Raw genomic sequence first — 16356 nt, 5'->3', positions numbered from 1 at the left:
CGAGGCACAAAAGATGATTCGTTCGATATTCTTTGATTCGACTCGGTTCAGTAATTCAACGCTGGATGGATACATGACTCGTGTTTTTCACCGATACAATAAAACATTTAAAAAAATGCTTTTATTACTACAAGAATATTTCAGAATTAAGTCAGAGCATCAAAGGCGTCATTTGTGGGGGCAGGGGGGGGGCACCACCTCCTTAATTTTACTAGATAAATGCAAATACTGTTAATTTTAATGAAACCAAAATATTAAAAAACGACCACTAACTGGCCAACTTTTGACCCCTCCTTCCCATGGAAAAATTCTAAAATAACGTTCCTGATTCTTAACCAAAAATTGACGGATTATTATCCCTCAAAGAAAACATTAAAAAAACAGTCTCGAATTTATTGTGAAAATTATTTTTAAAATGACATTTCAGTGAAATCGTATTGGCATTGTCAATGCCGGTTTACCGAGATAAAAACAGTCAATAAAAAAAAAAACACTTTCATTGATTATAAAAAAAAATATTTTCGAAAATTCGAGCCAAATCTTTCTTCTTTTGAAACAATAAATCTGGGACCACATTGTCTTTGATCGACCGCCTCTAGATGCCTTTTAAATTTTTATAAGAGCTCCACTCGTCAATTTATTACAATAAAATATAATACTCATTATTCTTTGTCAATTGCGGTTATCCAAAAGAACCTTATAAGAAAGGAATGCGTAGAAAATGGTAAACCTGTTGTTAAAAATGCTACATATTTATATGATTGACGATTGTAATATTTTTATGATTTTATTTAACAATAATTAAGCACCAGCAAAACAGCGAAATATAGTTATATTATTTTATATACATTTCTGTGGCGGTACCAGAGGCGAACGGAAAACAACACTAATAGCCGCAAGAGTGCCAAGCGACGAGACGCAGATCGCGTACTTTCGCAGTCCGGTCCGTCAAGATACTCGTAATATAATTCTAACCGAATTGCATGAAACATAACAATATAAAATAAAATTTGTGATATCGGTGAAATTCATCGCGATCAGAAAATCTTGAATTTTTTAACGAGTTCATCAGTAACAACGGATGGCCTTTCACTATTTTTTTATTGTAAAGTTCAATAATCATTTATAAATTAAAAAACACAAGTCATTAAGTTTTCAGACTTAGTCAAAAATGCGCGCAGAGCTCTTTTTTGACCTAACTGATGTTATGATGTGTGATGTTGATCTTCGAGTAGCATGTTCAACATATATGTTTAACATGCTACTCGAAGATCAACACTGCATTAATTATTAACTAAGCAGTTTTTGAGTTTCAGAGTTCCAAAGATGTTCTACTACTCGGAATACTTGTAAGTGCCTAATTGGCAAACTGGTAATCTAGAGTCTTAAAACGATCGAAGACGCCACTTTAGTGCTTTTTAAATACATTTTCGCATGCCTATATTTAGCATACGTGCATGCAATTGAAAAAGAAATGATGCGACCAACACATGACCTCCCCCGCTACGCCAGTTTTGTGTATATAATTATATACTGGTTACTTGCAAACACATTAAGATACTCAACTGATAATATGGGACTGTTTATAGACCATATATACTTTCAAATTTACATGCGAGAATATATACTCCATTACAAAGCACCAGTAATGAAAAAATCTTATAAGTGAGTCCTATTATATTTTTCGAATCTTATCTACCAAGATCATACAACCCCTAAAATGTGTCATTATCAATTTAATATAACTCTCGTGTATCATGGCAATAGTTTCGACCTACATGAAATGCCTATATTTAATATTGAAAGAACGGAGGGTGCAAAATAAGTTTGCAATTTCAACTTAAATTGGTTGATCACTAAAAAAATATCACAAGGTGTGCGAAGCTTTTTGAGGATTTGTTAAGGACAATAGTGGGTTGTTTTCATTCGAATAATTGTGTTGCAATATTAGAAAAAACATTTTTAAATTAATAATTATTGAAGAAAATACTATATAACTCGTGATTCTAATTTATGAACTGTTTATGAAATCCTCGCTAGGTGAAATATGAAATAAATATTATTGATTAATCATGTCTGATATCTACAATATATATATATAATAAAATTAGGTTTAAAATAATTTTATAACTCACGGTATTGAATTTAAAAAATACCGGTATTAAAAAAGCCCGAGACAACATTTCAGTTTCGCATATCAAAAACGAAGTCACGCTAACTTTCTTCCTACTTTCTTTTACCATCGATCGCAATCTCACATTTGCTGTAATGCTCGTCATTGCCGCAACTCTTAACACTAGAACTACCGGACAGATCAAAATGACAGGTTTTACTTTTTATCTTTAAAATTCGTATTATAAATTTCATTTTTGGTTATGAGTTGTGCAATGATGTATAAATGATTATTATAAATTTAATTTTCTGTTTTAATAGAAATAAAATTATTTTTTATTTTAGCTACTTGTACCGACACCAGTTAAAATGACCGGAACGGAGTGTCACTAAAAATATGTTTGATAAATCATACTACCCGTAAAAACAACATCCAAATTATCAGTTTTAAAACTAATTCTTAGTAAAAAATTAAATTAAATTTATTTTTGAAAGCGGAAAAAGAAATGAAAATCGTCAAGATATTAGGAAATATAATCGGCATACCTGAAGAGTGCTCTGACAATAAAACGATTAACTTTATGACAGTGAAAGGGAATTAACTGCAAAAATGTATCATAGTGACTTTAATGATAGCGAAAAAACTTCCGCGTCTTAAAAAGTGACAGTGAATATGAAAATGATTTGAATTTACGCAGTAAAAGAAGATGTGTTCGATTGTCATCAGATTCTGAATATGAAAATCCAATTCAATATCATCAAACTGCAATTTCTGCAGCTGGAACTATTTGGGAAAAATTACAAGAAGGCTCTACTCCTGACAGACCACCGCTTAAAAATATTTTCAAAGACGTATAGTCCGTCCAAGATATGAACGCTCATCGTCATAGTATTGGTAAGAGAATATAATAGGGTGACCATGTGAAATTACAAGTGCAATTAATTTTTACGTTTTTAATTTAATTTGTTGAGGAAAGTGTGAAATATCACTTTCTTATATTTTTTGTTTATTTATATACTCGTTAACTCAAAAACATGAGAGCCATTTTGGTATCACTCTCCAGGTTGAATATCTGTTCAATAATATTTTTTAAAATAACAATAGAATATTACAGGAATTGTTTTATTGATTAAAAAATACCACAACATGACAATAATTTATAATAAAATTATAACACATTATAATTTTTAATTCAATTTCCAACGTATGGTCACCCTACCCTTAAAACAGCCCTGATTTAGTATTTGTAACGTTCTCCTATCGGTGTAAACAAATTCGCGGAAAACTATGTATGTATGCATGCATGCGTACACGCACCCTTATTTCCAACACAACGATGATGAGCGCTAACATCTTGGATGGGCTATACCGGATATGACACGATTTGCAAAAATATTTAAGGTACTTCACGGCACTAATTAAAAATCGTTTTCACTATCATTCTTCACCAATTATAACCATTCTAAATGAATTCCCTTGATCAAAAAGAAAGAAGAAATCATAGTCCAAGTTTAGATATTTTTCTAAAATAAAACCGGTATGTAATAATATAAACAAATTAATTTTATTTTACCTCTGATTCAATAATCAAAGCATAAATAACAAAAGATTTCTGTAAGACTATGTATTATATCTTCAACCGACATGCGACCTAACTTCCAGGACAATATGGCCGAACGACGACGACGTTTCCCGATTTATAACGGTACCCACCCCTAAGTTGGAGTACTTTTTAACTATTAAAATGTAAGATCTTTAACGTGTCTCTTCCACAAGTTTGGACGCACACAACTGTACTAAGAGAATCCATAGTTCCCTTACAAATTAAAGAAGGGTAATTTTACACCAAGACAGCGCTCAAGAATTTGTTGTTTCCAAAAATACAGATATAAAAAAATGATTGAAAATATGGAGAATAGTTGTAGAAAAAGATGGATAATATATAATTTAGTAATTTTTACTCATTAACCCGCACCTTTAAAAATACAAATACTTGTTCCCATAACCTGATATTTTTGCGCACCATTTTGATTTTTATTCAATACATATATGGGAGGCACCCATTCCTGCCATATTATTTAAAAATATTATGGTGCAATAAATTCAAGTGATTAAATTATACTAAATAACCATATTATTAGGGTCAAAGTTTTATGGCGCCTTTAGGTGCCCAATGAGTATTGGCGATTTTATTGATGACTTCTATAGAAGCCATCGGCGGTGAAAGGGTTAATGCCACAAATTAAAGAATATAGTCTGGATAATGCACCCCACAACAAACTTAATCAGGGTACATACTGTGATCAATACCCGAGTGATGAAACTGAAGATATGAATATACGGCCATGAACGGGCGAAAGCGTCACTTTTGCGCCGTTTTCACCGCGGTCCGGCGCACTTTCAGCGCTTTTAAATTATTTATGATTGCCGTTTCATCAAAAATTTCTATTAATAGTGTTAATTAAGCAGCGGGGGCGGTGGAGCGAGGCGCGCCACAGAGCGAAACGTCTGGGTCGAAAGCAATAACCTTTTTTCTCCTTCTTCTTCTTATGCACACGTTCAGAGACGCGTGCGCGTACTACTGGTTATGGATACGAGCATGCTGCCGAGCGATATGGATCAGCGGTCCGGACCGCGAAGGGGATCATCGTTCGAGATCGCCTCGAATGGAAAGCAGCTCGAAAGGTGGATTCGATGGAGTGGGTCTGGATGGAGACGGGGGGAGGGAGCCGCGGGTGGGCGAACGGGCGGGTAGTGGCGCATTGCAGCCTCCGCCCCCGCGTGACCGCATGTGCTCATCAACAATTTTATGAACAAGCCATGTATAGACGTAAAATCGATCAATTGCGTCGAAGGCGTGTGACTCCGATAAGCGCAAAAAGCACATCAGTAATCACTGCTGCGCGGTCTCATAATACAAACAAATGGGGAGCCCCGAAACACCTCGTCCAGAGACTGCAATGGGCCGAATTGAATTCGTCACGTTTGCAAAGACGGCCTTCTTAAGACCCTTAGGTTTTTTAGTTATACACGAAAACATGACACGAATTATTCAAATAGCCGAAATATATAAATCGGTGGCGGTTTCAGATATTTCAAAATCTGTATATAATATGTATTTCGCGCTCAACTTCAGGTTTATTTTTCACTTAAGGGATGAATATGAGGGGGGCTAAACAAAAACGCAATTGAATCTGAATTAGCCTTCTCTCCCATTCGTCCAAACTTCCTCAAGGGACCAGTATAAAGGATGTGACACTTGGTTATATCGACAATCATATATCAGTATAAATTATATATACATATATTTGTGTGCAATAAACAATGTATAAAACGACTCTCCATGCGTCTAACTGCATGCAAAAGTAAAACACTCGGGCACTAATCTCAAATATCGTACAAATAAAATGGCCAAAATCTCTAAAAAAAATAACTAAACTTCTATATATGTATATTAATTAAAAGACTATCTGAAATGACCGGAACGTTATAACAATTGTATAAATCGATGACAAATACCTGAAAGAACTTGGTTTAGATCTCATTTGAACTTAAATATTTTTCAATTTCTATCAGAATCTGTGATTATTATAATTTCGATCAATTATCACAGATTATATTTTCTTAATCTCACAAATGAACATGACGATTAGGTCAATAACACATATGTATAAACAAAAAAATATATAAAACAACAAATTATATAGAAAGTAAATGAAAATTTCTCGCTACCCAGTCAAACTGCCAGTTTTGTAAAAATATAAAAAAATGGGATTGAACTGGAATTACGAAGAACCGGCAAAATATTTGTAAAAAAAATATTGAAACATACCTTGATGTTTTTTTAAGTAAAGTACCAATTTATGGTAAATATCTATAAACTTTGCTCTGCGCAACCAAAATAGTATTGTCTTTTTAAAATGGATGTTGCCAAATTGAGAGTGAAATACCCAAGAATTTCGCAATGCGTGGGTTAACCACTTATTAAGGACAGAAGGATTTTCATATGAACCATTTATGTGAGTATTATTCTAATGAGTATTTTGTTTTATTTCTCAGAATTTTATTATATTATAAAAAACGGGTGCGATTTAACAGGGAATTATTTTGTGCATTTAAATAAATACTTTGTTCCATAAAACGTATTCTTTGTGCATTTATGTAAGGTAAATCTTCGAAAAAGAATCCGATGCAGAGAGTTATTCATGGGGTGTTCACTGTTCTGACCAATGCTCGCTCGCTTATATCTAATCTGTCCAAATATACGGGTTATACCGGGCATTATTCCTAAAAATGCAGCCATTCGACCCGAGCTTATTTTCGAAAATTAGAATCTAAACTTATTTTTTAAACCATCATAACTTTTTAATTAGTTTATATTTTAACGTAAAATTTAAAATATATACGACCGTTTAACTTTGATATTATTGACAGCGAAAAAATGTCGATACGTCGTTACATGTTTTGATTTCAATTTATCATGCATATCAATAAAAATTACCTACGTGATTCCCAACCAATGGAATGCGTAGGTCCAAGTATTAGCGGCAAACCTTATATGAGGGATTAATGAATACGTTCGAAAGCCGTAAGTACTAAAAAAATTAAAAAACGCCATTTGCCAGAAAAATGCATGTCATTTAATTAAATACTATAAATCTAAACGAAGTAAAAAAAAAACTGAATCGATTGAAAACTGATTCAAAAACAGAAAATCTAAAAAATAACAGTCTCAAAACTATCCCAAAAATATTTTTTTAAATAAGTAATTTTAGTGAAATCATATCGGAATACATTTTCACCCATAGATATATATTTTTATCAATGAAAATATAATTTATTTAGCTGGTGCTAATAAAATGATATGATTATAACTTTTACATATATAGTAATATATACATTTACATACTTAATATTATTTATTTACGTACGATGTATAAATATTACAGTGAATGTGTATTTTTCAGTGAAGTTATATTTTCATCAGTAGATACATATTTCTACTAGCAAAAATATAATTAAATCGATAGGCGCTATTATGATAAATATATATTAGATATATTAAAATGTATATAAACTCAATTTTCTATTCACACCCAAACCTAGCCTTATGAAAGTTCTAAAACTAATTATAGTTTTAGAACTTTCATTAGGTCAAGTCCAAAATACGAACCAAGCCAACTCATCACTCAAGGGAAAATAAGCGTAAAAAGAAGAAGTACAGATAGACGTCGCATCTCGCATATTGCACTGGATATTACTATCGACTTCTGATATGACAGTAATGGTTAAAGTGTAATCAAAGCGAATTTTGGTCAATAGGAGAGAGCAAAAACAATTATCACTTCTCAGAAATCAAATCGCTCGTTATTGAGCGTTCCCACTGCGATAGTGAAGGCACGATTTTATTGCTTTTGACGTTGATTCTAAACCTTGAATTTGGCCAGAAAAATGTCATTTAATGAAATACTACGAATCTTAATGAATTGGAAATATAAAAAAAAGGACCACTGACTGGCTAACTTTTTCCGTCCCCTGGAAAAATCTTAAATGACGTCTATACCCTATTTGTATTAATACGCGTCAGTTCGAAAGCTATCCATTTCACCATTATTCATAATTGAGAAAGAGATGGCAAGTTTGGGTTTACTATTGGCTTTAAAGCACACGATACAGATATTACCTTCGATATACTTATCATTACTCCATTTTATATTTTGAACAAATTAATAGAAATTAAATTTTTGTTTCTATAAATGTGTTAAAAAAATAAACCAGTTTTCTTAAAGATCGGTCATATTCAATATGTACATTTGGAGTAAACTTTATGTTCTATATAAAACTTCCAACAGCTGGAGATTTGGCAACACTTCATTCCTTTGTGCTTCTAATCCACGCAAATATCCGATCGGCACACCCTAATGTGACTAAAACTAGTTTTTAGAAAGTTGCAAATACATAACATATTTAGCAAATGATTGCGGCAAATTTAGTCTCACGCATTGTATTATAAAATAATGCCTTAAAACAACTGACGACTAGTACTGAGTAGTGCTTTAAAATTAACAAAAAAAAATTGAGTAAGAAAGTCATTTTTTTCTAAAGACCATATAACATCTAAGATTTAAATGAATGCAAATATGCTCAGCTCGGCTAGGGTCACTATATGACTATATTTATTCGGACCTTCTCTACAGATTTACCAAATTTTTTAATTATTAATCCTGGCACCGTCACAAATGAGCGCTGCATCATAAGAGCACTTAACAAATGCGCAGATATTCATATGAGCGCTTGACAAAAGAGCGCAAAATACTTGGAGAAAATCAAGTAATGAATATTTTAGGAATTAGGTATACAAAATGTAAGTAAATTGTGAGAAATGTACAAAGAATAAAAATTCATGAGATATAGGCGGTAAAATTATTATTTTATGTGCCAGAGCGTAATGACGATTAAAGCGATTAGTATATGAAAACATTATTATTACGTACATAAAAAAGTATGGCTCCCCATACGTATAATATACATATATTTTATACTAAAATGAAACGCTGATTTTGAATTTATCATTAGATTTGTTCTGAAACGTTTCATTAAATTGACAAATAATTATCGACATGACTTGCAATGAATGCGTACAATTATATGGCAGGTATACGCCCGCCAGATCTATTTTATTTATTATATATTACGGTTTCAGCAATAATAATATAATATATATTATGGTTTCAGCTAATGAATATTTTCATTACTTAAAAATAATTTAATCCACGGAACAAAAATTTATTTAATAAAAATAAAGAAGACATCTATAGTCATGAATATTAAATACTGCTTGAACTTCTATAGTATAATATATCCAATATTGAAACTATTTTTTCAGCATATTATTTATAAGGATTAACAACATAAAAATTGATTAAAATGAATAAAAAGTCGATATATTTGATAATTATATAAATTTCAAAAATGCGTATCAAATTAATCTATGTAAAATAATTCTCCTACATTTTACATATTTGATAAGATAATGGACATACAATTAAGTACCAGTTGGGTTCTTAAACTATTCACACAGCACAAACCAGTCAAGTTTGGTAGTCCAATTATTCCACTGAGGAATCTGTATCCATCAAAACTGCAATGGAACAAGTGATCTGACTGGTACATTTAAGCTAAATGTATTCTCAGTACTGCAAGGACAGTCATTCAATGTGACAGATAAAAATCATATATAGTGTGCAAAGCCGAGTATGAAATTTCCATCATATCTATAAGATCACACAAGTCTGAATATGCATATTTATAGGTCAAAATCTGGGTACAATACATATAAATATAAACAATCAAAGAGACTCACCTTGCTGAAGTATCCAACTGTATGACAGCCTTCGTTGTCAGTAAGGGTCATGACGTAGAACAAAAACGGTTCCACATCATAATAAAGTGTTTTGTGATCAAGAAAAAATTTAGCTAATAAACAAAGTTGTTGGCAGTATTGCTTGTGTCTTCTACCGTCGACCTGCCACACACCTAATCTTTCGTTTCTATACACCTAAAATAAAAGTTTGAAGAGATTAGCACTCATAGTGAACATTAGCGGTGTTTAGCATAATAATAATGATAAAAGTATTAAGCTCACTTCGTCTCCGGGCGGATGTTTCCATACACATTTCGCTCTGTGTCGATTGATTCCCGTTACTGTTTTATGGTGATTAAGGCAAAATTCGCAGAGGTAGAGCTGCGGTAATCTCGCAGCGTCAGGAGGATACGGTGATTGGTACCAAGCTTCCATTCGGTATTTACCCATACACACGTACCTGCAAATTTAATGAAAATATTATGGTTAATAAATATAAACATACAAAAAATAAAACACACACAGTTGGCGATGTACATATGTTCAAACAATTCCATACTGAAGTGACCTAATCATTTCTTGACTGTTTGATTTGCTAATTATAATTGTATTCCATAAATACACTTCAAGTAAAATTAAATTAACTTGAATATCAAAATAATAGTTACAGTTCAAGGAGGATTATTTGAAGTAATCTAACAATGATTTTTTGTTATAGGTTATTGTCTTATCCTCACAAGGTATAAACATTCTTTTATATATTTTTTTCTACAACAGTCACATTTCGTCAAAATTAAAAATGATCTTAAATCAATACTGTCTAGCATATATTATTTTTTTTAATTTTCTGAAGAAAGAAAGAGCAGCTAATTGATTGACACTCGCTGCTTCTACAAAAAGTGTGAGATACTATAAAATTAATTTGTAAACAATGTTTTAAAATAAAAATATAACACATTACATACATGTTTTAAAAAATAAAATACATTTCAAATGTAATTAGGTTTCAGTTATAATTGTTCACAACCCACAAGTTGAATAATATTGATACAATAATTTTGACATATGTATCAATACAAGACAAATTTTTTCATTATTTCTTTTAACACTACATTTACAGAACCCGTCAAATTGACTGGTTTCTGATTTGATTTGTATCAGACAGTATTTTTTCTGGGTTTTTTTTATATTTGAACAATGCAAATATATTAACACTATTTTTATTTTTGAAAATCTGGTTACTATATACTTATTTTTAATGACACACGTCAAATTGACACGTTTATACTTGTAAATCTAGTGTTAATTCAAAAGCTAATATATTTTAATATATAAATTCTATACACTATAAGGGATAAATACAAAGCACATACCTAGTTCCTTTTGAAGGTGGCATATTTTTTAATTCTTCTTCTATTTTATAAGCTGCCGCAGCTTGTGCTTCCCTAAAAAGGCTTAAATCATAGTCCGGAACATAGCCAGTGAGAACGGGCTCTCTCTCGACTTCTTGCTGTAACGACCAATTGATTTTCACCTTTTCTTCCTTGATGTCCTTTTCTTGTTTTACTTCAATACTACTCGAAGGCGTTACAGGTTTCCATTTTGAACGCATTTCCTACACATTAAAAATATTATTAAAATTCAACAGCACAAAGCTCGTTCCATCAATTTGGTCGTTGACGCACCTTAACTTTTAATTGGTATGCTCGATGTTCTAAGCTAGGTTGAACAGTTCTTCTGATTACTAGTTGATCTTGAGCTCTTCTTCTCGTATCCTGCGAATGCCACGTCGCAGCGGTTTGCTCTCGACATTCTTCCGCAGTCATATTATGATACATTGGACACGCTTCTAAAGTAAAATGCCTATCTAAACGACCACCTGTAAATTAAAGGAAAAATACGATTACATTGAAGTATAACAACAATCACGAATACGTATTTATTTATAGCATAAATGCGGAGCTCTTAACGAGATAAAAATAGCAATATTCGCTACGATTTGTTTTCAATATGAAACTTATTTATAACTAACAAGCAAATCTGAGAATCCCCCCTTGCTAGGAAAAACAAATTTCCTTTCCACACATTGTTTAACTCCTTCCCAGTCGTGCCCGAGTTATCTCGGAAATTTGTATTTTGTAAATTCTCATCTCAAAAATCAGCAAATTTTTCGAGAAAATTTTTGTTAAGAATTAATTTTTTTATACCCCTACATACAAAAGGGTGAGTCCGTGCCAGACGTTTTTGAGTGATTTTTAAAAAGTACTGTGACCGGAAAGTGGTTAGTTCTTTTTATGTTATTTTTGACTTGTGACATGTATTAAAATAATTATCAATTTTATCATATAGTTTACTTACTTAGGTGGCCTAAGGAATCACAGCCTGATAATATACAACGAAGTTCTTTTTCTCTTTCTGGAAGAGCGGTGTGAGGTGACGACGTAGAGGTTTGTTGCGCGTTTCTAGATATCGCTCCAGTCGCCAAAGTCGATAGTGACCCCGATATAAAACCGGACGTCCCTCCTCGACTTTTTATAGGACACAATAGCGCCGGGGGGCCTTTCGAAGAAACAGTCGTTCGTTTCACCGGACTTTTCGAAATAGGTCTGAAATTAACAAAAAAATACATTAGCGTATTTCATTCAGCTTGGTATTCACTTCAAATAAGCCTTCCAAAGCTTCCAAATTTTTTGTATGTATGCATATTACACGGTAATTCAGAACATGAAATATTATTTTTTCTATTTTATGAACATGAACTATTAGGTTCATGCATAAATAACGTCGTATTTTTACATCGACTATCATATATTTTTTTTAACCAACTGTTTTAATATCTGTGCTTAATGTTGTATTTGTATTATATAAAGGAGGATTTCTTCTAATATTTTTTTAGTCTATCGTCAGCGGTTGAGTTATACAGAGCCCTTGTGATTTTTTTAAAATGTCAGAGAAAAAATTCCATAATCGACATTTTTTTACTTTTTGAATTCGATAAAGATCATAATTCAACATTGGCAACCAAAAACATGTGTGATGTGTATGGCAGAGGTGCTATCGATGTTCGAAGCAGTCAACGATGGTTTACTAAATACAGATCTGGGAATTTATCAACAGCTGATGAAGAAAGATTGGGGCGCCCTTCAACCACCGATAATGATGTTCTGAATGACATACTTGAAACTGATCTCCGTCAAAATACCAGGGACATCGCAATGAAGATGGGTATAATTCAATCTACGGTGGTGAGGCATCAGAATCGCATTGGAATGGTTTCCATGTACAACGTTTGGGTCCCGCAAACCTGCTGGACCGAGTTGCCACATGTGTTTCTTTGTGTGCGAGACAAAAGCATGAACTTTTTTGCTTCGACTAGTGACGGGATGAAAAATTGGTTGTCTATAACAATAAAACTAGGAAGCGACACTGGACCAAGCCAGGACAAGTCCCATTAACCAGTCCAAAGGCAGGACATCGTTAAAAAAATAATGCTTTGTGTTTGGTGGGATATGAAGGGTATTACTTATTACGAGTTATTGCAACCTAACCAAACAATTAATGCTGATATATATTGTAAACAGCTGCAAAAATTAAACTCGGCACTCGTAAGAAAACGACCTGAACTTAGCAATCGCAAGGGTGTCATCTTTCATCATGACAATGCGCAGCCTCATTCTGCAATGATGACACAGCATAAATTAAAGCTCAATTGGGATGTTTTAAAGGATCCACCTTATTTTTCTGATTTTCACTTGTTTTTATCTCTACAAAATTATTTAAATAGAAAAAAAAATAATACAACAGATGAGGTAAAAACAGCACTAAATTCGTTCCTTGCATCGAAACTTGAAAGTTTTTATTCTAATAGGATTAAAAAGTTGACAGAAAGATAGGAGACAGTCATTAACAGTAATGGAAAATATGTAGTTGATTGATTTAATTAAATTTATCTAAAAATATTACCTTTTGTTTTCTTAAAAAAAAATACGACGTTACTTATGCATCAACCTAATATATATAGCAAATAATTTTGAAAGGTTTCGAATACTAACTCTTATCGCAAATTTGAAGCATTTTCAAAAACGTTTATATTTAAACTATCGTGCAGTAAGCACAACAAGAATACAATATAAGTCCATAATAATTCTAAAATTAAGGTTTATTTTTGTTCATTTATAAATATTATCTATTAAAACTAGAAATTCTTGTTTTAGTAGTACAATTGTATTTATTTGTTAACAGAAGGTAGTACATCAACAAATCGATCGAAACATTTTTATCCTTATTAATTTTGGTCAAATAAAAATTTAGCAATATGATGCTTTTATGAGTGCATTGTATGGAACAAAGCGGAACTCTCTCACTTTGACTTGGCAACGCTGCCAGGTCAGATACACGCCATACTTATTTACATTGCGTCTAGAGACACTGCTGGCTAAATCGCTGTGGCGTCCCGGTGAGATAGCGACTAAAATAATCTACTTTTGCATGTAGCAAAAAATTGGTATTAGCTATTCCAAAACCTATGAAAAAATTTAATAAGGCTACGAATGTCAGATAAACTAAAACATTTAAAAAAAATTACTTCAGAAGAAGATTGTATTGTCGATATCGAAACATATTTCAGTCTTCTAATAATGGTTGGAAATTTGAAACAAAATAACACAAGATATTTTGTAAAATACTATGAACGGTCCTCAAATTTTTAGTTACTATTGCGATACGCAGATTTGCAGTCTTTGCGTTTTTAAATGTGCGAGTTAAATAAGTTAAAAACTAAATTATTTATTATCCATCTTTTTCTATAATTATTCTCCACGTGTTAATAATTTTTTTTAAATCAGACTCGAAAAATAATGTATTTTTGGAAGCAATAAATTCTTTAAAGTCGTTTTTTACGTTTTTGTAAAATATATTTTTCCACCTAAAAACTGTTTCATGGATCTACATAGATAATAGTCGTTTGGAACAAAGTCTGAAGAATATGGTGGGTGAAAAAGGAGTTCCCATGAAAATTTATACATTTTTTCTAACGTCTTTTTGAATATGTGAGGACAAGCGTTGTATTGGTGTAAAATTACCCTTCTTTAATTTATAAGGTAAGATCTTTTTTACGGTATGAGTTGCTTTTAAACGAATTATATGAGCACACTATGTGCTTGTCATAATTGTCTGCCTATAATTCAATAACTCATAATGCCTTTCATATCCCATCAAATGCATAACATAATCTAATGGCGTCCAACCATTGCCGTTTACGTTGCGTGTTAAGTAAAGGATCCACTTCTCAAATTCAGTAACAATTCGACTCAAAAATAAATCTATATTCTAGAATCATTAATTATTGGCATATTGAGATTCGCTGCGCGAGGTTTTCCTCAGACAATTTATGATACCAATATTCTGTAAATTAACACATTTCTAAATGTTTTAATTGACTGTAAACTGGCGACATGTTGAGCTTTTGTATCGTTAATCTCGGACCTGCTTTGATGGCAGCCCTAATATCCTCACTAACAACCCCTAAGGACTTTTATGTTGATATTTATTGTCAAAATTCAACATTCAACATTCTAAATTTAATGGCATCACTGCTCATTACATTACAGACGTTTCTAACTGCTATTATCGGATTATGACAGAGTTGAAACTCATAAAGCATAATACAGCTTAACTAAGATTATTCTATCTCCACTGCCATTGTTAATTTAGGGTTGAAAATATCGAAACAAAAAATAACCCATTACTAAATAGCATCATGGACACGACTACTGTTAACAAACATTGAAAGAATAGTGAAATTATCTTTAATTAATAAAAAGTTATACATTTTTGCAAAAAAAAAAACTGCAGACTTAAGAGACAACCTGATACGCTACTTGGAATGTATATATTTAAATTAAAACGGGAAAAAAACATTCAAAAGACGATCAAAAAATCAAGTTATGAATCAAATTCATTCAGAATTTGAGAATATTCATTAGAAACTTATCGAAAAACGTCTCTAGACTACCTGCGTTATCGTAAGAACCTGACAATGACTTTAAAGAAAAAAAAATACTCGTTGAATTCCGATCACTGTCGAGTTATTTTTGATATGATCCATATTAGAATGGAAAGAAAAAATATTCAAAACACGAATTTTGAATGTAGAATATTAAGGGCGAACTCAAATGTATGTTATGATATAAACGACTTTGAATTTTTAACACTAGATTTACGGAACACGTCAAATTGACGGGTTTCTGATTTGATTTGTAGAACAGTATTTTTTCTGCTTTTTTACTCTTTAATATTTTAACAATGTAAATATATTAACACTATTTTTATTTTCGGAAACTTATTTTTAAAAATTTGGTTACTACATACCTATTTTTAACAACACCTGTCAAATTGACGGGTTTATGTCGGTAAATATAGTGTTAAGCTTTTGAGAATATTAAGGACAAACTTGTTTGTAGAAACAATGACGCACTCGTCAAAACATATCTCAAAACTTCCTACGAAAACCTAATGATCTGGCAATTATAAAATAAATTTCTCACAATGGGTTATCAAGCGGCGGAGGTATCGGAATTAACTTGATATTCTTAACCCCTCGGTTGCCAAAATCCAATCTATCGGCTTTTGATGCTTTGGCGAATTGCCGGATCTAACGTCGGATACATTTTTAATGGATGTAGACCAGTGTTTCCCACGGTGGGGCGTACGCCCCACCGGTGGGGCATCACGCCTCAGAGGTGGGGCACCACGCTTCAGATATGGGACACTATTCCACACTACTGTTTAATTAAAAAAGAGGCCGGTGGGGCATATGACTTTTGAAAAGACTACGGTGGGGTATGGCATAAATAAGGTTGGGAAACACTGATGTAGACAG

General features: G+C 32.3%; 1 protein-coding gene across 2 annotated transcripts in view; it reads right to left on the bottom strand.

Annotated features, from left to right (window-relative positions):
* chm (lysine acetyltransferase chameau) overlaps positions 1-16356 on the bottom strand; it is a 73969-nt gene that overhangs the window by 53682 nt on the left and 3931 nt on the right. The window contains exons 4-9 of one of the 2 annotated variants that reach the window (XM_088204734.1): positions 11835-12082; positions 11162-11355; positions 10850-11091; positions 9759-9936; positions 9477-9671; positions 9036-9387 (exon numbers count right to left, since the gene is read on the bottom strand). In XM_088204734.1, coding sequence (XP_088060860.1) covers positions 9382-9387; positions 9477-9671; positions 9759-9936; positions 10850-11091; positions 11162-11355; positions 11835-12082 — 1063 coding nt within the window. In that variant the 3' untranslated portion in view covers positions 9036-9381. Of the gene's footprint in view, positions 1-9035; positions 9388-9476; positions 9672-9758; positions 9937-10849; positions 11092-11161; positions 11356-11834; positions 12083-16356 lie in introns of those variants that run through there. The other variant, XM_088204733.1, reaches the window with a different exon arrangement.

Source organism: Plectrocnemia conspersa, unplaced genomic scaffold (assembly GCF_051122295.1).
Source record: "Plectrocnemia conspersa isolate PC_06_02 unplaced genomic scaffold, ASM5112229v1 ptg000014l, whole genome shotgun sequence".
Taxonomy (NCBI): domain Eukaryota; kingdom Metazoa; phylum Arthropoda; class Insecta; order Trichoptera; family Polycentropodidae; genus Plectrocnemia; species Plectrocnemia conspersa.
This window is presented reverse-complemented; position numbering and strand designations above follow the sequence as displayed.